Source organism: Ochotona curzoniae, unplaced genomic scaffold (assembly GCF_017591425.1).
Source record: "Ochotona curzoniae isolate NIBS_2020 unplaced genomic scaffold, NIBS_Ocur_1.0 scaffold_4506, whole genome shotgun sequence".
NCBI lineage: Eukaryota > Metazoa > Chordata > Mammalia > Lagomorpha > Ochotonidae > Ochotona > Ochotona curzoniae.
Window position 1 is genome coordinate 14,294,195 of NW_024467119.1, and position 25,935 is coordinate 14,320,129.

General features: G+C 39.5%; 1 protein-coding gene across 4 annotated transcripts in view; it reads right to left on the minus strand.

Annotated features, from left to right (window-relative positions):
- CENPC (centromere protein C) overlaps positions 1 to 25,935 on the minus strand; it is a 57,486-nt gene that overhangs the window by 15,471 nt on the left and 16,080 nt on the right. For 3 of the 4 annotated variants that reach the window (XM_040966818.1, XM_040966817.1, XM_040966820.1), the window contains exons 5-12: positions 22,420 to 22,519; positions 18,116 to 18,395; positions 16,037 to 16,252; positions 11,669 to 12,255; positions 9,400 to 9,570; positions 4,569 to 4,866; positions 2,841 to 2,981; positions 1,740 to 1,822 (exon numbers count right to left, since the gene is read on the minus strand). In XM_040966818.1, coding sequence (XP_040822752.1) covers positions 1,740 to 1,822; positions 2,841 to 2,981; positions 4,569 to 4,866; positions 9,400 to 9,570; positions 11,669 to 12,255; positions 16,037 to 16,252; positions 18,116 to 18,395; positions 22,420 to 22,519 — 1,876 coding nt within the window. The remainder of the gene's footprint in view (positions 1 to 1,739; positions 1,823 to 2,840; positions 2,982 to 4,568; positions 4,867 to 9,399; positions 9,571 to 11,668; positions 12,256 to 16,036; positions 16,253 to 18,115; positions 18,396 to 22,419; positions 22,520 to 25,935) is intronic. The other variant, XM_040966819.1, reaches the window with a different exon arrangement.

Below are 25,935 nucleotides of genomic sequence, written 5' to 3' on the forward strand. Positions count from 1 at the left end.
TAAGAACTAAACATATACTAAAACACAAGAAAATAATTAAAAATTTCAAGTATTAAATATAAGCCATGTTCTCCCCAAATGGTTAAATAAAGTCAGAAAATATTAACAACAACATAAAGCAATTTTGCAAAAAAGCCCACACCAGGTGCTTATTTCCTACTCCAGGTAACATAGCTAGTCCAAGACAGAGTTTGATTCCATTCCAGGCCATTGGTCCTGAAGAACAGTCTTTTGACTAATGCAGTCTTTCAATAACTTCTGGGGTCAATGAAAAATTCTACCTAGAAGTTAGAATGTATTACAATACTAGTACATATCAAAACCTGTAAAATAAAGCCAAAACTATGTTCAGGAAAATTTGCTGCTTTTCTTTTACCAAATAAAAAGTGGAAAGCATTCAAGTTATAAGGGAAAATAAAGGCAGAGAAAACAGAAGAAAATATTTTTAAAGGAAAAAGAATTAATAAATTATGAAGGCAAAAAACCCACAAAAATCTACAGAATTCAGGGTTTGGTGAATAGTGTATCACAGTAATCTGCTGTGACACAGGAATCCCTCAAGGATACAGTTCAAATCCCAGCTACCTCCAACCCAGCTCCCCGCTAATGGCTTGGGAAAGTGACAGAAGGAGGTCCAAAGCTTTGAGTCCCTCCACCCACGTGGAAGAACCAGAGGAAGCTCCTAGATCCTGGCTTCAGACTGGCTCAGTTCTGGCCGTTGTGTCCATTGGAGGGAGTGCGCCAATTGAAGTCAGATTCTCTTTCTCTCATTGCAACTCTTTTAAGCAAAAGTAAATCATTTAAAAAGCTGAATATATCCTTTAAGTGCATGAAAAACAATATAAAACGACTGAAAGACAAGCTTCAGTATGAATAGGATAAACTTCAAATCTATCCAATACATAAAATCTACAGAGACAGGGAAGACCAAAGAGAGACATCTCACCTACTAGTTCACTCCCCAAATGAGCTGATCTGATGCCTGGAGCCAGGAGCTTCATACAGGTCTCCCAAGGACCTGAGCCATCCTCTGCTGCTTTCTCAGGCCATAAGCAGGGAGCTTGATGGGAATACGACAGCTAGGACTAGAACAAGTACCATATGGAATGCTGGCATCTGCAGGTGGAGGATTAGTCTGTTGAGCCAAGATACTAGCCCCTGTAGTAGATTCTTTTCATTGACTCACTAAAAGAAAAACCATTGCTCATTCCTCCCCCCTTTTTTTTCTTAAAAAAAAAAGATTTATATATTTTATGTAGAAAACAGCATTATGGGGGTTAGAGAGGAGGGAAAAGAGGGAGACAGAGTGACATCTTCCATCCCACTGGTCTACTCCATAAATGGCTGCAATGGCCAGAGCTGGGCAGGTCTGAAGCTGGGAACCAGGAGCTTCTTCCAGGTTTCCCACATGGATGCAGGAATCCAAGGACTCGGGCTACCATCCACTGCTTTCCTAGGTCATAAACAAGGAGCTGGGTGAGAAATGTAACAGACAGAGCATGAACCAGTGCCCACCTGGGAATCCAGCACCAGCAGGCAGAGGGTCAGCATGCTATGACAACTGCCAGCCCTTTATTTCTCTTTCTATTTACAGGGTCTTACAAATCTCTAACTGTAAAGATAAGAGACTAATGCTCATTTGCCACTAGGGACAATTTAGGCAGAACTTAGTATGCTTAGTTTCATCTTTATAATGCAAGAAAAAAAATCAAATCTATAGAAGATAAATAATAACTTACCTAAAATACCCCGAACTTCTTCTTCATCTACATCAGAATTACTCTCTTGAGAGATTAAATTACTCTTGTGCCTGGAAGGTCCACTAAAAACAAAAATAAATAAACACACAATTTGGACTTACATATATAATGTATGTGAGATTGGTAATTAAGCACATATATAATGTGTGTAAGACTGGACATTAAGGATTTCTTATAAAATCAACTGTGTTATTACAGGTCACCAAGAATGTACTGCCTTGAAGCATAAAACACTACATTTAATCGATGACTGTAATGAAGCTATAAACTTTGATTATTTTAACCTTTAAACTCACAGATCAGTTAATTAACTCAAATAATAGCATCCTTTGATAAAAATCAGATTACAAGAAAAAAGCTAGAAACAATTCAGTGTAGCTTTAAGGAAGAAGAATATATCCAAAATCAAGCAGGATTTAAAATGTGTTCTAGATGTCATCAGAAATGATCCCAGTTTTTTTTCCATTTTTAAAAAATTAATTACATTACATTATGTGACACAGTTTCATTGGCTCTGATCCCAGCTTTCAAGTCCTGTATCTTTTGGCTTTTTTCCTGAGCCCAGGACTGGCATAGACACATCCATATAACTAGTAATCTCAGCCATTTTATGAAAGTATTCACTATAAGTTAGCATGTATTCATTTTTGTGAAAGACTATGTGGCCTCAAATATAACATAAAAAACATCCTTCCTCCCATACCCCTCTTTTCAAGAGGTGGGCCTCACTGCCCTCTTCTTGAATGTGGTAATCAGTGGTCTGTTTCCAACGATCAGAATCAAGCAGGAGTGACGATGTACAACTTCCAAGACTAAATCACGACAGGAATGTGACAGTCACTCTTAGATCACTTGCTTTGTGAAGTCAGGTAACACACCAAGCAGTGGGCTATGAGAGCACCACCCAGTCAGAATCCCTGAGCTAGAACTAAATAGCTCAGTTATTCCCAGATCTCCCACAAAAAGAAACTAAGAAACAACAAATGTTTTCAAACTCCTAACAAAAGTTAGGTTTTGAGTAATTTATTACAAAATAAAGGATGAATAATAAACATTATTATCCTTAGAATATATGCATACCTTTCTTCCAAAACCAAACGTTTAGGTTCTACAGAATTCAACGTAAGCTCTGTGGAAGCTTTGCATTCATTATTCTGAGATTTTAGACAAGTATCTTGTGCTGTCATAACACTGTCTTGATCCTTTGAACTCTTTGTAGATCTACAAAAATTAGAAGTTTAAAAACGTTTTTACGTCTTTGAAAAATATTTTAAAAGTAATAGGTGATAATATGGACAATATGTATCGACTATAAAAAAATCAGAATACCCTGTTATGGTCCTGGAATTTACAACAATCTTAGGATGGAACTTGGAGCTAATGAGAGTTCTGATTTTAAGAATTTTGATAAGAGAAAATGTTTAGTCATAGTCTAAGACAGAGGTGCTTTTAGATAGACTCTGAGAGATGTCCCTAAAAGCAACATTTTACCATTCAATACAGTACAATGTACTGGAAAATCTATAGAAAACTGCAACTGTTTTCTCTGATACAAGAAGAGAAACTAGAGAGGTGCAGAGGTGTTGGAGGAGGGACCTAGCTCACTCTTTGGTAATCAGCTAATCAGTTTTCCTCAAATGCATGCACACATGACACACTTCTTAGAAACAATGCATTTCTGAAATGCACTATTACATCCCAGGGACTTTCAACAGAATCAAAAGAAGTAAGAGACTATGCAGTGAAAAAACACACATTCTTCACACATTTTTCATCAAAGGGAAAGCAGAAGTGATGGTGATGGTGATCAGGGCAAGTGCTTAGTAACGGTAGTCAAGATGCTGCCATTTTCTACATCAGAGCCTGGGTCTGGGTCCAGCTGCAGCTGTAGCTAACACACACCCTGGGAAGCAGTGGTGAAGGCTCAAACACTTAGGTCCCTGCCATCACATGGAGACCTGGAATGAGTCTGGGCTCTTGCATTCAGTTTAGCCCAGACCAGGCTGCTACTGGCATCTGGGGAGTGAGCCTGTGAACAAGATTCAAAAGGCCTCTCTTTTCATCTGTACCTCCCCTACACAGAAATAAAAATTTAAAAAACATGAAAATGATCTTAAAACCTAAGCTGACTGTGTACTGGGTTTCTTTGTTATCTTTGTATCCTATAATGATATACACTAATATATTTCAAGTAATTCAGCTATTTATTTCAATTCTCAGGACCTTGCTGTTTGCATACAAAGAATTTATAAAATGTTTATTCAATGCATTCTATGGCAAAAAGCAAGAATGCATAAAAACTATTTGCTTTCCTCAGTAGGCTGTTGGGACTGATGAGATCTCATGAATGTCACTAGTGATAATCAGCACACAGGGAACATTAAGAATCATAAAGTATTAAAGGATATGTGACAGCCTAATTACTAAAATCACAATATTAATTAAAAGCAACTCAACAACTATTACTGAAAGATAACTAAGAATGAGTTTTATGTTAAAGAATTCTCATCACAATGTCTTCAAAAAGCAAGGAACTTTTCAGTAACAATACTTCACTTAGTAAATTTCATACTCAAAATCCCAGGTGCTATGATTATTCCCCATTGTGTGAGGACACACGTTCAGAGCACTGCTCTGTATCTGGGTATCATGGGCTAATGGCAAAGTCTGGATTTGCTACCAGATATATCAGAGACCAGAGCCCTTTATGCTAACTAACATTGCTTCTCTAAATGATTAAATAATACTGATATACTATCAAATACTAAACTACAAAAGTAACTGTACTGTACATGCAACAGACATTACCCTGAGCAACCGGAGTTTCTCTTCTTAGCCAAGTGTGACTCATCATTTTCCATTGGCTCATCACTCTGAGAACAATCGGGAACTTCATTATGGACCGAAAGAACTTTAGAATCTTCATCATTTACAGTCTTCTGTGCCCTTGAGCTGCCTTGCACACGTGTCTTCTGTCTTTTAGGCGGGGCAGTTTTCTTCCCAGTATTCTTAGACGACTGATTCGCTCTCTTAGCAGGTTTTTGTCTACTGCTGCGATGCACTGGTAATTCATTTCTTATTGGAGAACAATTGCTGTGAACAGGACCTGAACATCCAATGAAAACCTAAAATTACTGCAACATTTGCCTAGATGACTGGGTCCCAGATAACCAGTAACAGTTATATTTACACACACACACAAATCTCACAAGCTAAATCCATTTTAAAATTAAAATCTACCTACCACTCTTTCTCATATCTGCCTCTTGTTTTATTCCTAGCATAATAAAAAGGGTAGCTATCTAGATATGCGAATCAAAAAACTGAGTCATTCAAATAATGGAGTCATTGTGCCTATGGCCAGAATCAATCCCTAAGTCCCGCTTAGTTGTACTTCCTTCGTACTTTTTAAATCTGCTCTTTCAAACTCTACTGCTTGACATGACCAGAAGTCCTCATCATGATGTGGGTCACTAAAACAGCTTTTTAACATTGTTAAGACTTGAAAGTTAGACAACACTTCCAGAGCAAGAATCAAAAGTTAGCTATGTGCATGCAATGAGGAAAATGGAATGTTTCAAGCAGAAGTGCCGCCTATGCAGATCTAGAACCTCATGTTCTGCTTAAGGAGAGAGCCTTCTCTAGCCTTGCTCCACAATCCATTCTTTAAAGAATCTTCAGGGAAAACATTGGATCACCTCAACCCTGTTTCAATCTTTTAAGTCCAAATACCTTCAAAATTAATTTATTTCAACATCTAAAGGTGCTATTCATTAACCATATTTCTGAACACATCCAGGAGGCAGTATTATTTGCAGCTTCTCTGAAGCATGGATTCTCCAGGCAGTCTAATCCAGCAGTGTCAGAATCACCTGGCAGTCTGTTCTCCACTCTCCCTTCCAGACCACGACACAGGCTACTTGTGCCTGAAACGCTCCTTCCTTCCTCCTTACCCAACCAATCACCTTGCTAATTCCTCATTCACTCTTCTGGAAGCTCTCCCCAGCTTTCATGTTGCAGGGTAACTCTCTCACTACTTTCATAATTTTATTACACAGTTGTTTGTTGAGCTCTATCTCTTCTCTTCCAGTTTAAGAAAGTGACTGACATTTTATTTGTCTTTATATTCCTAATGCTTTACGACACAGGCATGACTATATTGAAGCAAAAATAGTCTCTGGTGGACTACCCAGCAAAGTACTCACTTTCTAGGTGATACAACTAAGTACAGGGCCTGAATTCACACAACCCTGCGACAGAATGTTCCTTCTGTTTTCAATTGCTGTGCCTTATCTGTATTGCTTAGCATTAGTTCTGGTGCTCCTTTCATCATGCCTAAGAACAAGTTCTCAAAAGCTTTTCCATGTAGATGAAAGGGCACGCTTGGCAAATGTGCACTACAAGCATCTGGGGGGGCAATGCAGGTGTTCAAAAACATAACGATCTTGGGGCAGGTCCTGTTATTACTATTATTATAATTATTATTATTTTTACTTGACTTCAATTTCTTCTATTAAATGAAGGACTTTTCGTATTATATGATAGTCTTCTTTGACACCTAGCTTGATCAGAAACATCCATCTCAGGACTACTATATATTCCTCTTAATAAATTTTAAACTTTTTGCATTTATGAAAGATTTGTATGATTTTTCTTTGGTGTATGTTCACAGTCATAATATAGCATCTGGGCAATGTAGAACAGAAAAAGTGATTTCCCAAATGCAGTAACAGTAATAGCTAACATTTCAGTATTAACTATAACCCACCTACTACATTGATTAAATTTGTAAAAAAAAACTAAATGAAGTAGATATTAATCACAAGCAAGAGTGAGCAAATGAAAAAAGTGTTTTGTACAACGCTGAAAGAGTCACAATTTGAACCCAGATTTGATTCCAAAATCCCAGAAGGACTTACCTGCTGCTATTAGTCAAGAATCCCAGTGACTCAATAATTGTAATAATTCAGTAACTCACAGCAGATGGCTTCATGGTAGTGCCATATTTGTACTAATATTTTAGTTGATCTAAACTGTCCTCAATCAACAGTGTTTACATTTATAGATATTACTTGTCTACCAATCTTAAACCTTAATAAGGATTTTTCTAAAACAACACATGTTACACATTACATAATAGTTAGCTTACCAGCCTTAGAATACTATTCTTGGAAAGAACTATTAATAAAAGGAACTCTTGGGTTATGTCTGGAAATTTGAATTCTGTATCATTTTCTACTGAGTATGGTTTACTATGCCTTAATAAACCATTCAAAAAATACGGTCTGTGCTGAATACTTTCTTTCAAGGAGTCTACAATTTCAGTGTTTACCACTCAAAGAGTACCTATACAAACCAAGCAATCAAAAGTCATGGGCCTGGGCCTGGAACAATGGCTCAGTGGCTAAATCCTTGCTTTGCAAGCACCAGGACCCCAATATGGGCACTGGTTCACGTCCTGGTTATTCCACTTACTATCCAGTTTCCTGTTTGTTATCAGGGAAAGCAGTAGAGGTGGGCTCAAAGCCCTGGGATCCTGCACCCACATGGAACACCTGTAAGGTGCAACTGTATCCACTAGTGCATGAGACAGATTAAGTGCAGACTGGTTGGGCTTTGCTGCAACATCCGTTGACAGGTGCTGGAACCGGGGGCAAGTCCTGTCAGGCTAGAACATAGAACCACCTGGAAAGTGTAAGATCCAGAGTTTGGAGTGGGCCTCATGGGGAAGTTGTGGGAACCTCTCTGATGGCTGCAGCTCCCACTGGTGTGCATGGGAACCAGGAGTGGGGCAGAGCGTGGTTGGACAGACTGTGGTAGCTGTCCATATTAGTGTGAGCTGGAAAGTGGGATTGGTTAGGCTGAGTTAGGTTCCAATGCCCATTGATATGTATGAGAGCCGAATGGGATGCAGGACAGACTAGACCAGTCTGTTGCACTACTGCATGTGCAGGAACCGGGGCTGGGTGTGGGCCTGGTAGTGGTTATTTGGGGTCACTTTGACTAGGCTGCAGTTCCCACTAGTGTGTGTGAGAGCTGAGTGTATGGGGGGAGAGTTAGGCTCGGTCACAGCATCCACTGGTTTGCATATGAGATGGGCCCAGGGAAAGAACTGACCAGGTGATTTCAGTCATCACTGTGTATGTAGGCTGATGCGGGTTGGGTAATGGATTGAGCCAGATCCCATACTGAGTGGCAAACACAGAAGTCAAACTGAGGTCACCTCTAGTGAGGTTTCTTTGGGTTCCCCTCCAAGTGGATCACTGGACTCAGAACTCCAACCACTGTGAAAATCGTAGGATTATGGAGTGCATGTGTCAGAACTGGGTCTCCACAGTTGCTGAGGCCTGTACAGTGAATGGCATGCCCAGATGTTCATGGGGGACATGACAACCAGTTCACTGAGGCCTGCAGAGAATGTCTAGTACCACAGAGGAAAGAACAAGTTGGACAGCTCTCCAAGGCAAGCTTTGACAGCAAAGTATCTGGGTAAATCAACACTATAAGGCAGACTATGTTGGCAAAAAGCTCTTGCAAGGATTTCTTCAACCTTACAGCACCGAAATCAACAGCATCTCAGAACTATCTAAACCACTTAAGCAGTACCTTCAGAATATGCTCCATATCGGGCACCCTGGGATGACATTCAGCGGCCATCCCCCATTCCTGGGTGCGGATGTGGCTGGGTTGTTGGAAGCCGCCCTCTCCCCCTTCTCTCCTCGCTTTCCCCAGATACAGGAAAAAAAAGGAGATTGGAGGTAGTTGTCTCATCCACTTTCCTACATTCCTCGACCTTCCCCCACCCTAATAGATGGTCCATAATGGGCATGCATCCCTCTCAACTATGTAAACATTATCGCAAATAAAACAAATTATTATTAAAAAAAAGGGGGGAGGGGACCAGCATAGTGGCCTAGCAACTAAAGTCCTCACCTTGCACACACCAGGATTCCATATAGGTGCCGGTTCTAATCCCGGCAGTCCCACTTCCCATCCAGCTCCCTGCTTGTGGCCTGGGAAAGCAGTTGAGGACGGCCCAAAGCCTTGGGACACTACACCTGCATCAGATACTTTTGGTTTGGGATATGCTTTTCTGCATTTGTATCACAATACCTGGAATATTAGATGTGTTAGCATTTCAAGAATTTCTCTATAACCGATTTAATGTTGTTACTGATGATTCAATTTAGCTTTGTCCTGGTGAAATTTCTTTGGATAATGTGAATATAAGTCAAATACACAGGGACCGACACAGGGCTCAATAGGTTAATCCTGTGCCTGTAAGTGCTGGCATTCCACAGGGACTCTGGTTCATGCTCCACTTGCTCCATCTCCAATAAAGCTCCCTGTTTAGTGCTTGCGAAAGAAACGGAAGATTGCTCAAGTCCCTGGGTTCCTGAACACCCACATGGAAGACTCGGAAGAAGCTCCTGGCTCCTGACTTCAGACTGCCTCAGCTCTGGCCATTGTGACCATTTGAGGAGAGAAGGAGTGGGTAGATCTCTCTCTGTGTAAATTTGCCTTTCTAATAAAAAGAAATGAAAACTTTAAAAAAATATATATATGTCAAATATAAAGCTTTTCATACAGTGATTTCCTGAGAACTCTCAAAGAGTATCAGTTAAGTAAAAATACTTACTCTCCTGTGATTTTACCATCCACCAATCAGATGGACGCCTGGAAATTCTCTGACTTCTCATGACAGTCAAAGTCATTTCCTCAGCTACAACTTTGTTCTTGGACTCAATGAAAACTTGCTTCTTGTTAGAATCTTGTTTACCTTTTGGGGGCTTCTTTTTTTGTTTGCTTCCTAGAATAAAGAAAATCATAAACACCACAGTTTTTAGCAAAATGAAACAGATTTAAAGAGAGACAAAACATTGAAATTCTCAATCATAACTATTCTTATTCATCCTGCAAGATTCTTTACATCCCAATTTTTCAAAAAGTAAGGATATGCTCAATATCAGCTTTCTGTAAGTTAAATGCAAACTTTTCATTGATAACTTTCATATGCTCCCAAAGTATCATTTGAAAAGGAAAAAAAAAAAGATATGGCTTTGTCTATTAGCAACTAAGAAGCAAAAGCATTCAGAATTAATTCTTCTCTGCTTTGAAATTATTATTACCAATCTAATTTTGGAAAGATGAAATGTGATTAAGTTATGGATCCTGGAAAGGTGGGGGTGGTAAGCTCTTGAAGTTGTCCCAATCTAATTAGAAATATCCTTAAAAACTGAGGTCAAAGAATCAAGGAGTAATAGAAGAGGCGAGAGAAACCTGAACCACACGCCAGCTGGCAGTTCTGACGTTAGAGAACTGGAGCATGGAGAGGCAGAAACACTAAAGGCAGCAGATTCCACTCCAGAACCACTGCGAAGCAACGCAGACAGGAACGCTTCTCAACAATAAACTGTGAGGTAGTGGATGTGTGTTGCTTTAAGCCAGTGGGTGATGGGGATTTGTTAAAACAATAACAGAAAATCATTATATCTGGTGTTGCAAATAATTGGAGCAATGTGCTCACGAATCTAGATTTTAAGAGGAGTACTTCTGAAAATTAGGGTGTAGAAAACTGCAGAAATTCAATGTCAATACTTGCAATTATCTAGACTTCTTCAAACATACATCCCTCGTGCAGTGTCTTGAGAAATGCGGCTAAATCAGAATCCTACCTGCTTACAACAAAGCAGGGCTTTTCCCTCTACATTAAGCAGAACATTTTGAAATTACACGAAGGTACACGCAGACAAAGCTAAAATCTGTTAGACTATACCAAGAGTTAAAAATCAGTAATTTGAGGCTCATTTAAGGAATCTGTTTTTATAAAAAAAATTCAGATATTTTGCTTTAATACCTCTTTCTCCTCTTCATATTACCAATATGGTATCTCCAATAAGACCCTGTAGCTGGGCCTTCAAGTGTCCTGTTTGGACACTAAATTAGACACAAGACATGAATCACATGCAACTCCAAGAACTACCGAGATGCTAGTCAGGTAACTGCTTTCCATGCTTTTGTTTTCATCCTGCATGTGTATGTATAATTCTCTGTTGGTCTATAGACCTCACCAGAACGATTTATTAAAAGTGGAAATTGTGGCTTAGTAATCTTTCCGATTCTGTGCCTAGTCCAGCGCTAATAACTATTAGAAAACTGAGTGATTAATAATAGGGTAAGCTTTTACCTCTTTTAGAAACAGCCTCCGCTATCCTGGATTTTTCTTCCCTTGATTTATATTTTAATAACCCTAAAAAATATATGATTCTGTATTATTTATTTGTGTTCTGATAACTGACTTGCTTGGTTGCCTTTCCCTTTCACTTCTCTATTGGCTGCCACCTTAGGAACTAGACAAAAACCAAGTGAGTTAGAATTAACCTACACTTAAAATAAGAGGTTCTGGGCCCAGTGCAGTAGCCTAGATGCTAAAGCCCTTGTCTTGCGCAAGTGGGGATCCCATATGAGCACCAGTTCTAATCCCGATAGCCCTGCTTCCCATCCAGCTCCCTGCCTGCAGCCTAGGAAAGCAGTTGAGGATGGCCCAGAGGCTTTGCGACCCTGCATCAGTGTGGGAGACCCAGAAGAGGCTCCTGGTTTCAGATTGGCTCAGCTCCAGACATTGTGGCCGCTTGGGAAGTGATTCAATGGACGGAAGACCTTCCTCTCAGCCTCTCCTCCTTGCTGTATATCTGACTTTATAATAAAATAAAATAAAATAAAATAAAATAAAATAAAATAAAATAAAATAAAATAAATCTTTAAAAAAAAGAGATTCTGGAAAGGAGTCTATTAAGTATCTGAGGCTCTTTGTAGATTTAGGTTTACTTTGGCCACTTGCCTAAGCTAAATAAGGATACATCAAAACAGTAGAATATTGTTCAGTTGCATTTAATATAAACAGTTACCTGTAGGTGATATCTTTTTGGAAATATCATTTTTCTTTGCTTTTTGATCATTATTTCTGCCCAGATTTCTCTGTAACTTGTCGTGTGCAGTATGTGACATATTTATTTTTTTCTTTTTAGCATGTCCCACATCAAGCTGTTCTTCAACTATGTTGCCCTTAAATTTTCTTTTTTGTTTTGCAGTTCTTTTATTTCTAGATGACTTTTCTTTGTTCTTGGAATATATTTCACATTTTGTAGATGTACAATTATTTTCCACTTCATCTGTCAAAGTACAACTTATACCTTGTCTTTTTTCATCATCAGACAGAGATTTCTGTGCTGGCCGAGTTTCATGTGCCTGGTTGTCACCTGCTGAGGTCTTAGGGAGTCCATCGCCATCTTTCTCTCTTGATGCCTTGGCAGCAAGGCTCTCAGCAAGGGACACTGGCCATTGTTTCTGAGGCCCAGCCTTTCTTGGTATGGTAACCCACGAATGACTGGCAAAACTTGTATCTGACTCATCAATTATAAATTCATCTTCTAGTAATTTCATATTTCTTGGAGATGGCGGATGAGGTGGAGCAGTTTCTGTATGCCTAACGAGACTAAAACAGGATGTTATTTCAATAGCTCAAGTAAAAAAAAGTTTTACCCATGGTAAAGAAAAGCAAGTAATCTATATAGGATATAAAAGTCTGTTTGATTACTGAAGAACAGCTCACGTGTTTAGTCAATTTTCTCATTACTATAAATATTCCTACTTTTTCATATGTATAGCATCAGATCACCTCATTTACAATCCAACAGAAGTACAGCAATACCAACAGAAGAAAAGCAATCTAGATGTCAACTAATTTGATGTCATCTCCCACTAACATATATACGAAAAAACTGAAACTCAGTTATGTACAAGATTCATTGATTCACAATCCAAAATGAATGTCACTAAATACAGACACTGAATTAAATTATGCGTTATAGACAGATACCTTTGTGCCTTAATTACTTTATATAAAAATAAGTATAGAAAAGATTATTTCTAAGAAATCTCCAAATCCAATATTTTAAGAAAACACTATTAAATTAAGTTATAAGATATGGAGGATAGCTTCTTTCTAATATATTTTTAAAACTGATTACCTTGCATTATGTGACACAGTTTTATAGGCACTGGGATTCCCCCCTCCCCTCCCCAAAACCCACTCTATCCCCCATGGTGGATTCTTCCACCTTGTTGCATTACCACAGTTCAAATTTCTTTCTAATATTTTTAAAAAATATCTTACAGCGCTTCACAGATACTGTCAAATATATATAAGGTGAATGAAAGCTAAAAATGTAAATATTATTAGACTGTATTATATAAAATATTGATTCCAAGTGTGAACCACTTTCATTTATATTTTAATGTTATATTGAGAAAAGGAGTATGAAGATAAGACACCTAAAACCCACAGAAAACAGGTAAAATACAAAACAATTCTCAATAAAAGGAGACAATGCTACAGAATCTGTTATAATGAAGTGAAACTATATTTCCATATTTTTCTTCCTCCACATTAATTTAAAATTTATTTTTACTAAAATAAATCTCCAATCGTATTATATTTTCCACTTCCAGTGTTACCAAGAGGATAACATTATTATACAATTTTAACTATAATCCTATAGTTCATCACCTAATATTAACTCTAATGCTTGAATAAACATAAAAGTGCATGCACACACACTTAACACGATGCCTGCATTTAATAAAGTGGTAGAAAAATTAAAAACTAATGCATTGTGGCTACACAGCACCTCTTTCAATTATTTGGGAAAGTTTCTGAGAGAAGGAAGGAATTATTCAGATGGTAATCTGATGAACTCTTACATTTCCCTGCATTTTATAACAACAGCCTTGAGCAGACTACATATCACAGTGAGATATGAAAAAAAAAATCAAACCTCAGGATACACCAACAAACTTATAAGCTAGCAAGTGTACTCTAGTTTCTTTTTCATGTGGGTAAGGATGCTTAGCTATTTTTAGCTATAATAGAAACAAAGGCCTTACTGTTCTACTTCCCATCCAGATTCATGCTAATATGCCTAGGAAGCAGTGGCAGGGGGCCGTGCTTCAGCCCCTGCGCTCATGTGGGAGAGCCACTAGAGGCTCCTGGCTTTAGCCTGCCATAATCCTCTTTTTAGCCTGCCACAGCCCTGGCTGTTGCAGCCATTTGGAGAATGAAGTAGATGGCTCACTCTCTGTCTCTCTCTTTCTATAATGCTTTCAAATAAATATCTTACCAAAAAAAAAATCACCTTCTAGTAGCACTACAAATTCATATAATTAACAAACTAAACAAAAACAAAAGCTATATAAACTAAAGACTACAATAACATTAAACAGAAAATTTTTTTAACACTGTGATAGCCAAACTGTTAAAATAAGTCTAATCTACTTTATTGTATATTATTTTCATTATTTTTTAGTTCCCTAAGTAATGCTAAGAATTTTTAAATGATATCTCTGCAGCCCAGCCAACAATAACTTCTCAACTATGTTCCCCTTCTACTTCAAGGGATTTCCATCATATCAGCTACACAAATCAAAGATACTCTTAGGAAACAACATTAACATCACTAAAGTTCCGCAGAAGAAAATATGACTCTTGGGCAGGTGAGACATGAAGACTTGGCAGCATTTGAGCTACATCCTGAAGGATGGACAGAGGTTGTTCAGGATATGATCTAAGAACCATCAGAAGGAAGAGCATAAGCAAAAGCAATGATGCTGGAAGGTCCAGGGAAAAGGGATACATCTGGCCACATTCATTAGATAAAATTAACTTGAGTCATTGGCTTATCAAAAACAATCACAGGCTTTCATTGCCTTTCAATTAAATAAATATATTTATTTTTTAAAAAGGAAGAATTTATCCAAAATGTTATTTATCCAACGTGTTATAAAAACTTACTAATTATGCTCACCAATACACTGACAGACACCAAAATTCTAAACTACTGAAAAGGAATTTATTTCTTAATCTATGAGACACATAAAATTACAAAACTGTAGTATGAAACAAAAAAACTATGTAAACCACGTTAAAGTCAAGCCTGGAAGCCTACAATGTATTTAAAACAAAAATGGTGACTGGCAAGTGACAAGGTGAAAAGGTATGCAAAGCAAAGACAACTGCAAATGTGGGCAAGTGGACAGAAGCTGGAGTCTAGGGAAACCGAAGTGGCTGAATGCCAGCAAATGAAATCTCCAGTCCATCCTACCATTACTGACTCTCAGCCCTTGTTGTCATCACTTCTATGTAACTCTAACACGCAAACGGGGTTAAGAATCACTGTACAGACACTGCAGAGCCAATGGAGGTTTTCAAGTACATAAGAACCCATCAAAATTTTAGAGCTATGGCTGCCGTTGCTTAAAAAAACAAACAAACAAAAAAAACTTTTATTGTAAAGGCACATCAGATTTATGCAGAGGAGAGACAAAGATCTTCCATCCACTGGTTCACTCCCCAAATGGCCACAATGGCTTGAGCTAAGCAAATCCAAAGCCAAGAACAAAGAGTTTCTTCTGGGTCTCCAACATGGGTGCAGGGTCCCAGGGCTTTGGGCTACCCTCAACTGCTTTTCCAGGCCATAAGCAGGAAGTTGAATGGGAAATCGAGAGATGGGACATGAACCAGTGCCCATATGGGATCCTGGCACTTGCAAGGTAAGGATTTAACCACTGAAGCTTTGTGCCAGGCCCTAGGGTAGTATTGCTGCATAGCTAGTAAAGACACCATCTGCAACACCAGCACCCTATATGGGGGGCAACTGGTGTCCCAGATGTTTCATTTGAGAATCAGCTTCCTGATAATCGCCTGGTCCCAGCACAGAAAGACGGCCCAAAGCTTTGGGCCTCTAGCACCCACATAAAGGGTTGAATGAAGCTCCTGGCTTCAGTTTGGCTAGCCCTGGCTGTTGAAGCCTTTTGGGAGTGAAGAGATAGAAAATCTTTATTGGTCTCTCTCTCTCTCTTCCTATAATTCTAAATTTAGGACTGTCCTTTTACTAGTACAATCATAAGTAAGCAGAAATTTAAAGCCTATAATAGTGAAATTCAGGTACCCTTAAATAATTCTGTTTGTACATCTGCCATGATTGTTCAATATCACATAAACGAGACAAAACTGATCAGCAGGAGCAGTACAAACTGCATACACTCAACTTCTTTCATATTTAACTTACTATCTATGAAAAGCTGGGTGGGAGTTTTATTAGTAAGAGATTAAAATTTGTGTCAATTAAAATATTTATATTTAAATTAAAGTTCAGTTGGATATGGCCTACAGAAGCTAAAAGAAATGAATGTCTCAAAATAGCTTCTTAATAACTTACCTCAATTCACTTCTTCTTGTTACAGTTTCTAAAAACAAAGTTGAAAAGCTCTTTTTAGTTTGTGGTTGAATTTCAAACTCCGAATCTTGTATTTTCTTCTGAGATGTTTCTGATCGTTTCCTTTCTTGTTGTCCTTCTGATATTTTATCCTCTACTTCCGATTCTTCATTTTCTGTTTCAGTGTTTTCCAAAATGTCTTTGTTTTCAAAGTTTAATCTAAAGAGTTAAGAAAAAGTCAGTCGACATGCCCCCCTGAGGTTTGCTGAGGACTGAATCTCCCTGTGAAGTGTTACAGCGAGCCTGCAGACTACTCACTGAATTCTATACCAGGTCGTTTTTAAAATTTGTGTTGATTTATAAGTTATTGTAAAATACAACAGGTAAACTGCTCAAGAAGAGTCATTACGTATTTGTCAACAAAAACAAAGGAAAAAGTTACCCTTTACACTAAAGAAAAGGGCAGTTTAGAGCACTGGTTGTCAACATACTCTGGAAAAATTATGGAAGATCACACAATTCTACACAGAACCTTACTCACTGCAGAGATTCCTTAATGACACAGAAATTGAACAAGTTACCCTGCTTCTAAAGGCTGAAAAGAAAGTCCCAAGACTTGGAACTGGGTTTAGTGCAAATTACCCTCAGTAATAGCAACCTGACACATACTTTCCTTGCAATGCAATAGTAAAGAGGTATACATCTGGGCTGATGCTGTGGTTCAGTAGGTTAAGCCTGCACTTGTAATGCTGGGTCCTACATCAGACCCTTATCATAACACCAGTTCAATTCTAGCTGCTCCACTTCCAGTCCTACTCCCTGCTAATGTGCCTTGGAGGGCAACAGAAGACAGCCCGAGTCCTTGGTTCCCTCCACGTATTCATGTGCAAGACCCCGTGGTGTTCTTGACTTCAGGCTTTAGCCTGGCCAAGTCCTAATGCTTACAGTCATTTGGGAAGTAACCAATGCATAGAAGATCTCTGTATCCCTGCTCTCTGTAACTCCCCTTTTAAATAAAAATAATTTTAAAAAGGATATCCAAGTATTTCTTACAGAAACTCATACAACACATTTTCCAATGGACTGTAGAAAAGAAAATCCTCAAATTCAGACTAAATTACCATATTTTAATAGGAAAGATAAAATCAACATAGAAGCAGCATTTTAAAAATATTTATTTATTCAAAAGAGAGCTAGAGAGAAATAGAAATCTTCCATCTATTGGTTCATTTCTCCAAATGGCTGCAACAGCCAAAGTTACATCTGTCCAAAGCCAGCAGCCAGGACCTTTTTCTTGCCTCCCAGGTGGGTACAGGGACCGAAGTCCTCTGCTGCTTTCCTAGGCATATAAGCAGGAAGATGGATTCGAAGTGAAGCAGAGGGGGCCAAGCAGGGTAGCCCAGCAGCTGAAGTCCTCGCCTTGCACACGCCGGGGATCCCATATAAGCACCAGTTCTAATCCTGGCAGCCCTGTTTCCCATCCAGTTTCCTGCTTGTGGCCTGGGAAAGTAGTCGAGGATGGCACATAGTCTTGGGACCCTGCACCTGCATGGGAGACCTGGAAGAGGCTCTGGGGTCTGAACTTCAGATAGGTGCAGCACTGGCCATTGCGGCCACTTGGGGAGTGGATTAGTGGACAGAAGATCTTCCTGTCTCTCCTTCTCTCTGTATATCTGACTTTCCAATAAAAATAAAATAAATCTTTAAAAGGAAAAAAAAGAAGTGAGGCAGAGTGAACTTGAACTGGCACCTATGTGGGATGCTGGTATTACAAACAGCAACTCTGTTCACTTTACCACAGTGCCAGCCCCAAGTGGCATTGACAAGGAAAAAAAAGTATATATGTATGTATATATGTATTAATCTATATATTTGTTTATTATTGGTTCACTTTTGAGATGGCCTCAATCTAGATTGCCCTTGTAAGTGGCAAGGGCCCAACACTTGGGCCATCTTCTGTTGCTTTTATCAGCCCATCAGCAGGGAGCAGGAGGGAACAGGGCTGCCAGAGTCTCAGACTCCGGCTTTACCTGCTATGCCACAATGCCAGCCCCTACAAGCAATATTTATTTTAAAAATTACCTTTTTTTTGTTTTCAAAGAAATCTCTGTACTTGAAGACAGCACATTTTCTGAATTTTCAAAAATGTAGGTCTCCCTGGCAACAGATGGAGCAGCATTTTGTGACGCAGGTGATTTTGCATTCAAAGGAACAGAAGGTGAGCCAACAGATAAGTAAAACTCTTCATCAGATCCACTGTTTTGATCATCTGGCTTTCTGCTGGATACATTTTTCAAGTGTGGTGTATTTCTAGAACCAACATCAGTTTCCAGAATATTCTGATCAACTTCATTGGCGTGAACTAGAAGAAAATTATATAAAAATTCTTGTAATTAAAAAATAGCATTACAGTCAAACACTAGATTAATTCATTATAAATACTTTATAGTAATTGTGTAAAAAATCTGAATTATAAATACTTTACAGGAGATTCACACAGGTGACTAGGTTTAGAATTAAGGATCTGTGCTTTAAGAACATAAAACACTTTTTAAAAAGAGATTTATTTCTTTGAAAGGTAGAGTTAGAGATAGAGGAGGAGAGATAAGACAAAGAGACAGAGCTTCCATCTTCTGGTTCACTCCCCAGATGGCTGCAATGCCAGAGCTAAGCTGATCTGAAGCCAGGCGTCAGGAGCTTCTTCTGGGTCTCTCACGGGTTCAGGGGCTCAAGGACTCAGTTCATCCTCCGCTGCTTTCTAAAGTGTTTAGCAGGAAGCCAGATTGGAAGTAAAGTATCCAGGACTCGAACTGATGCCCAATGTGATGCTGGCACTGCAGTCAGCAGTTTTATCTGCTACAGCACAATACCGGTCTCAATAAAATACTTCTGAAGTGGTGATTTATGACATGTATGAACTGAGTCTGTCTCTGTTGCGTGCGATGGGCCCCCTACCATGTCAGGACCGGAATCTGCTGTGGAGAATGCTTCGTTCTGGGAAACCGGCTGCGGCTGGAAAGGGGACCTCCCTCTCGCCCAGCACACAACACATTCATGGGAAACCTGGCACTAAACCATTTGTAAACGACCTGCTTCTGCGTCAGGGTTTCCTATGTAGCAAAGCAATCCCTCATTGCGATCTACTGAAAGTCAGCCCTCAACACATGGGATTGTAAAAACAAAAGAAAAAAAATTTTTTAAAAATTATGAACTGAACCCTGTATTTGGTCCATGTTATCTAATGTTTTGAAATAGCAGAAATCTCCAATCATGGTACATAGTGTATAGATACTCTTGAGATGTAAATAAATCTACATATAGCTAAGAAAATGAAATAACTTAAATAGATCATGATGTCCTTTTTTCTTTAAAGCTATGAATTGTTAGGGTAGGGCCCATGCCGTGGCCTGGTAGGTTAAGTGCCAGCATCCCTAGTTGTTCCACTTTCAATCCAGTTCCCTGCTAATGGCCTGGGAAAGCCAAAGAATGGCCCAAGGGTTTGAGTCCCTGACCCATGTGGGAGACTGGAAAGAAGCTCCTGGTTCCTGGCTTCAGCCTAGTCCAGCCCTGGCTGTTGTGACCATTTGGAAAGTGAAAAAGCAGATGAAGACCTCTCAATATGTAATTCTGCCTTTCAAGTTAAAACAACAACAAAAAAAAGTTTTAAGGTAGACAGCTAGATGAGCATACACTTACACATACACACAGATATAATAAAGATATATACACATATTTCCAAATGTTTATATTAATATATATTCTCAAGCCCTCAACTTTCAAAAATTAAGGAAAAGATAATAGTTGGATAATATTTCTACTAAGTCACATGCTTAAAAAGCAATGCTATTGTGCTGTCACAGTAATGTGGCGGGCTAAGTCCACCTGTAGCTCTGCTAGCCTATATGGGTGCCAGCTTGTATCCTAGGGTGGTCCAGTGCCCTGTTAATGGCCTGGGAAAGCAACAAAGAATGACCACACCTGGAAAAATGCCCTTGCTCCCAGCTTCACATCAGGCCAGCTCTGGAGGTAGCAGCCATCTGGGGAACGAAACAGCAGAGACGATCTCTTGACCTCTCTTCCTTCCTCGCACTCTCTGTAATTCTGACTTTCAAGTAAAAAAGCAAAACTTAAATAATACTAAACATTTTAAAATACAATCAAAAAGCCTTATGGTTCCAGAATGCAATCCATTTTTCAGCTTTTCTCTCCAAATTCAACAGAATTCCATAAAATGATCCAAGAAAATGACCCCAAGAAGTTTCTGAAACTGACAGAAGCAAGTGATCCAATTAGAAACCTCAAGACCAACAGCCAATATGGTGAGTGTCTGGAAGATACCCCCTACTGGGCACTGGCTAGGCTACAGTTTGCACCCACAAACAGGTAAAAGCAAGCAAGAGAAACCCATTAAAAACCCAGTGTAAAAACTTAATTCCCACTCCAAAACTGGGGTACGAAGCATCGCACTGACACAGCAGCACAACCCTGGGCAGAGCTATGAGACAGCAATAGCAGAGAAAGCCACAGAGCACACCAGTGCCTGCTCCAACCAAAACAAGTGGCAGTAGCCATGAGTCAGAAGCAACCAAGGGCGTCCAAATACTTGGACCCCTGTTAGGCATGTGGGTGATCTGGATGGAGTTCCAGGCTCCGAGGTTCAATCTAGTCCAACCCGGCCCATTGCAGCCACTCTGTCCCTCCCTCTCTATCCTTCTGGTTTTCAAATAAATTAACCTTTTTCAAAAAGTAGTGCCTTCATAATAGAATATAATTATAAATTATAAATCACCATTTTAAGTGGATCTGACACACTGACCATCTAGAAGAAAACAAACTTGCAATACTCTATCATTATATAGCAAACTAAACACCAGATGGATTAATGACTTAAAAACACAGAAATGAAAAAAGCTAAGCCAATATAAACCATTAAGGTAAGACCTTCTGACTGAAACAGGATATGTATAGCTACAAAGTCACACATTTAATAAGCAAAACAAAAACTTTACTTATTGTATGGATAAAAATAATATAACTACACAACTGTAACAGTCAAGGACTGATTTGGAAGATATGTCACACAAATTATGCATAAATGGCTACAGATATTCAAATAGCTATTACAAAGAAGCAAATATAATAGGAAAAGGACATGAAGAGACAATCAGGTTTTTGTCAGACAAGTGCAAATTCCACCATTCAATGAACTAAGAAGATGCTCCAGCTCACCAAAGTAGCACTGAGATCACTGACCACGGGTCAAGGCAGTGAGGAAGGAGAACACTAGTTCATCCAATAACAGGCACTCACTCTGCTGATGTGTAAGTACGTTACTAACAGCTGCTTCTGAGAGGACACAGCCCCACACCCAGACATACACATATTTTTTATTTCTGAGCATGAAGGATTCAAGGAAAATGACAGCAGGAGGATGGAAGTAATGACTACTTTCCTTTTAAATCTTTCAAGCTGCTACTTAATATGTAATGGTATTATTTTAAATTGAAAAAAGGAAAACAAAGATACTTTTAAAAAATAGCAGCATATATTACTTTTTAAAAAAAGATTTATTTTTATTATTTTTTATTGGAAAGGCAGATATACAGAGAGGAGAGACAGAGAGGAAGATCCTCCGTCCGATGACCCACTCCCCAAGTGAGCGCAACGGCTGGTGCCATGCCGATCCGAAGCCAGGAGACTCTTCCGGGTCTCCCACATGGGTGCAGGGTCCCAAAGCTCTGGGCCGTCCTCGACTGCCTTCCCAGGCCACAGGCAGGGAGCTGGAAGGGAAGCGGGGCTGCCGGGAATAGAACCGGTGCCTATATGGGATCCCGGGCAGGCAAGGAGAGGACCTTAACCACTTGCGCCACAGCGCCGGGCCTATATTACCTTTTTATTTGAAAAGCACTGACCAGATTTGAAATCAAAAGCACCTATTCCACAATTTTACATATACTGACTGATGCTGTCAAATCAACACATGTACCACATTTGGCATTTCTCTAATCGATGACTTTGTCTATTTGCATGTTTGTTTGAAGGAAAAACAGACAAGGCAAAGATCTTCCATCTGCTCCTTTACTCCCCAAATGCCTGAAACTGCCTGCTATGGAACAAGGCAGGATCAGGAGTCTGAAACTCCATATAGGTCTCCCACGTGGGTGCAGGACGCAAGTAACTGAGCAGCACCTGCTGCCTCCCAGTGTGTACGTGAGCAGGAAGCTGCAATTGCACTTAGGACCTCGACTCAAACTCAGATACTTGCACACAGACATAGACTTCCCAAGCAGCGACCTGGCTGCTGTGGCAAATACATGCCCCCACCTTTGGCATTTCTGACTTCTGAAACACATCAGGCCAATAATACCCTTGGGGATGCCACCAACCTGATCTCCTGGCAGCTTTACTTGGTTTCTCAACGGACGGTAGGAAGTTGTCTTTCTTCTTTGAAGAAACTGGAACTGATTTTGGAAGCGATTTTTGCCTCTAAACATAGAAGAAATATAACATTAACTCTACTTTCATTAGGTTATCAATTCTGATTAGACACACTTGTTTTTTAAAAAGGAAAAGATACTATTTATTTCTTTTAAAGCTTTCTTTATAAGAGAGATCTTCCATCCGCTGGCTCACTCCCCAGATATCTGCAACAGCCAGTGCTGGGCCAGATCAGAGTCAGGAGCTAAGAGCTTCTTCCTGGTCTCCCATGACTGAGACTGTGGGAAGCAGCCGACCCCACGTGTATGACAGGCGCCGCAAGATGGCACCTGACCGAGGGCCAGGAGGCAGGATTTGTCTCGCCAGCAGGAAGTCACAGGGATAGGCTAACGATTCTACTGGCCTATCAGGAAGCGCCCAGTGGACCCACGGGGAGAAGTGATTGGTGGAGAAATATATATAAGCAGCCCACTTTCGGCAATAAATATATATAAGCAGCCCACTTTTCGTTTGCCCTTCTTTTTTGTTCGGCTTTTCATTCGTCTCTCCTTTCTTGTTTGCCTGTTCGTTTGTGTGTGTGTTCGTGTGGTGTGTGTGTGCCGGATGCGGTGGCGGTTCCAGGCCCTCGAGATTCCTTGTCATTTTAGTGTTGCCGCAGGACGGCGACACCAGACCATCTTCTGCTTTTCCTGGGCCACTAGCAGGGAGCTGGATGGGATGGAATGAGCGCCCACAGGCAGACAGGGGTTTTACACACAAATCACAGAATCAGCCCAAAAACAGTATTTAAAAACAAATCAGCTGACAGAGGTTTAAATGTAAGAAACTACTAGTAGAATACTGAATACGTAATGGCATAGTCAGATAACACATCTAACATAATAAACTACAGTCCCATGAATAAATCATTATATTAACTAAAAACTAGCAAGTCATAGAATTATATAATAATTTCACTTATGTAAAGTTCAAAATAGATATTGGAATAGGTAAAATAATACACGAAATTCCCTGAATGCAAGGGAGTAATATAGCAAATTTACTCATGTAAAGGACCAGCTTGCAAAACCAGACCTGGCTGGCATCTGGAAACGCGGCTTTCTGGAAGGTGCAGAAAGGAGATGAAAAATGGGTGCAGGGAAGGACACACACAGATCCTCAAAGGTATTTGTATTTCTCCCACTGAGTGATGGGTATGTGTGTAAAGTTACTATTTTTTTAAATTTTATGTGTAATGTATTGTTATGTAAATTTGAAATATTTTAAGTCACAAATGTAATACTTAATGTAATTTCAAATGTGTACATTCTAGGGAACATGCACACAGAAGAACATGAACAAGCATGTTCACTGCATCACTACTAAAAGAAAAATGGATACTGGAACCAATTCCCTTCTTAAAAAAGCAGGTTTTTGTTTACTCTGTGTTTCCTCCTGAAACCTCATTTAGGATTCTTAATAACATACAAATCCTGAAAGAAGAAAAAGAGAAGGAGGTAGATGAGCTCAGGACTAGAAGCATGCGGCAATGGAGAAAGCCCAGAAGCACAGGCTCATGCTTTTACAGAGCTCAGCAAGATGAGTAACTTTATAGATACAAGGCACCTCCAAAAGGAGGAGCACCTCGGGCCAGCCACAGCGCGTTTATTAAAAGCAAGGGTAGCAAGTAGCGAGCACAAGGAGCTCCCTACCTCACAGTATCAGGTTAGATAGAACTGTCTTTAGTTTAAGCATCAAAGAAGAATGGGAATTTAGTGACGTGCAGAGTTGAAGCTAAGGGTTTTACAGACACATTAAGTTCCAGCATTCAAACAGCACCTTCCCTTCTGCCCCATCAGACTAAGAATACTTAGTGAGAATCAGGACACCTCTGCTCACTCCAAGTAAGAAAGACGTTTTGTTACAAGATCCAAGCCAATAGAGGAAAAACAAACAAACAAACAAAAACCATTACAGATACTAACACCTAGACATACATAAAAATGGCCCACATTTACTACATCATAGGAAATCCATCAAACTACATATTTTACCATTCATATAGAATTCCTACTCTTTAATAAGTCACATCTAAAAATTAATAAACACTTAACAAAAGGCAACAATGCAAATTAAACATAAATAGTACTTATGGGCCCAGCATGGTAGCTTAGTAGCTAAAGTCCTCGCCTTGAACACACTGGGATCCCATATGGGCACCGGTTCTAATCCCAGCAGCCCTGGGAAAGCAGTTGAGAACAGCCCAGAGGCCTTGGGACCCTGCACATGCGTAGGAGCCCCAGAAGGGGTTCCTGGCTCCTGTTCGAATAGGCACAGCACCGGCCATTGTGGCCACTTGGGGAGTGAATCATAGGATGGAAAATCTTTCCAACAAAAATAATAAAAAGTAAATCTAAAACAAAAACAAAAATCAAAAAACCAAAAACCAAGGTTTGACATTGTGACAAAGCAAATAAATCCAGCGCTACATATGGGAGCCAGTTCGATTCCTGGGAGCTCCGCTTCTGATACAGCTCCTGCTATTGCACCCACAAAGGCAGCGGAGGATGTGCTTGGGCTCCCATGTAAAGCAGCTCCTAGCTCCTGGCTTCACACTGGGGAATGAACAGTGGACGGCAGATCTTTCTGTGTAATCCTGCCTTCAGACAAAATAAAACTAAAAAACAAACAAAACCCAAGGCATTAACATGGCATTTTCAACAAAGAAGGTCAAACAAAACAAGGCAGCATTTGAAGCAACCCCTGAAGAGTGGGTGTCTGGCTGAGCAGTAAAGACACTAGATGAAATGTCCACGTCCCACGTCAAGTGCTGGGTTCAAGTCCTGCTCCCCTCCTGATTCCAGCTTCCTGGCATGGAGTAGTTTAACTAGTTCAACTAGTTGGGTCTCTGTCAGTCATATGGAAGATGTGAACTGGGTTCCAGGATGCTGGCTTACGGGTTCCTGTGAGTGAATCGGGGGGATGAAGCTTCCTATCTCTAATTATCTTTCCACCTCTCAGTTTTTAAAAATTTCATGAGAAAATCATTTCTAACTTAGACTTTATATCCACCAAAATTTATTATCAACAGAGTAAAAACATCTTATTTTTAAACATGTAAGCTCCTGGCTTTGGATCTGTTCAGCTCTGATCGTTGTGGCAGTTTGGGGAGTGAAACAGCAAAAGGAAGATCTTTATCTCTCCTTCTCTCTGTAAATCTGTCTTTCAAATAAAAATAATCTTTAATAAAAATATATAGGCTACATATACACCTATATTAAATTTATATACTTATTGTATATTACAGATAATATATAATCATAATATATATTATATAATATTACATAGAAAAGGGCCAATTCACCAAAAAAAAAAAAAAAAAAAATTTTGTAGAGCACACAGTACCACCTCTGTGACAAGCCTAGGAACAGCTAAAGGAGGAAAAAAAGAAAGAAAAAATTTTTTAAAAAATCTAAGAAAGATTC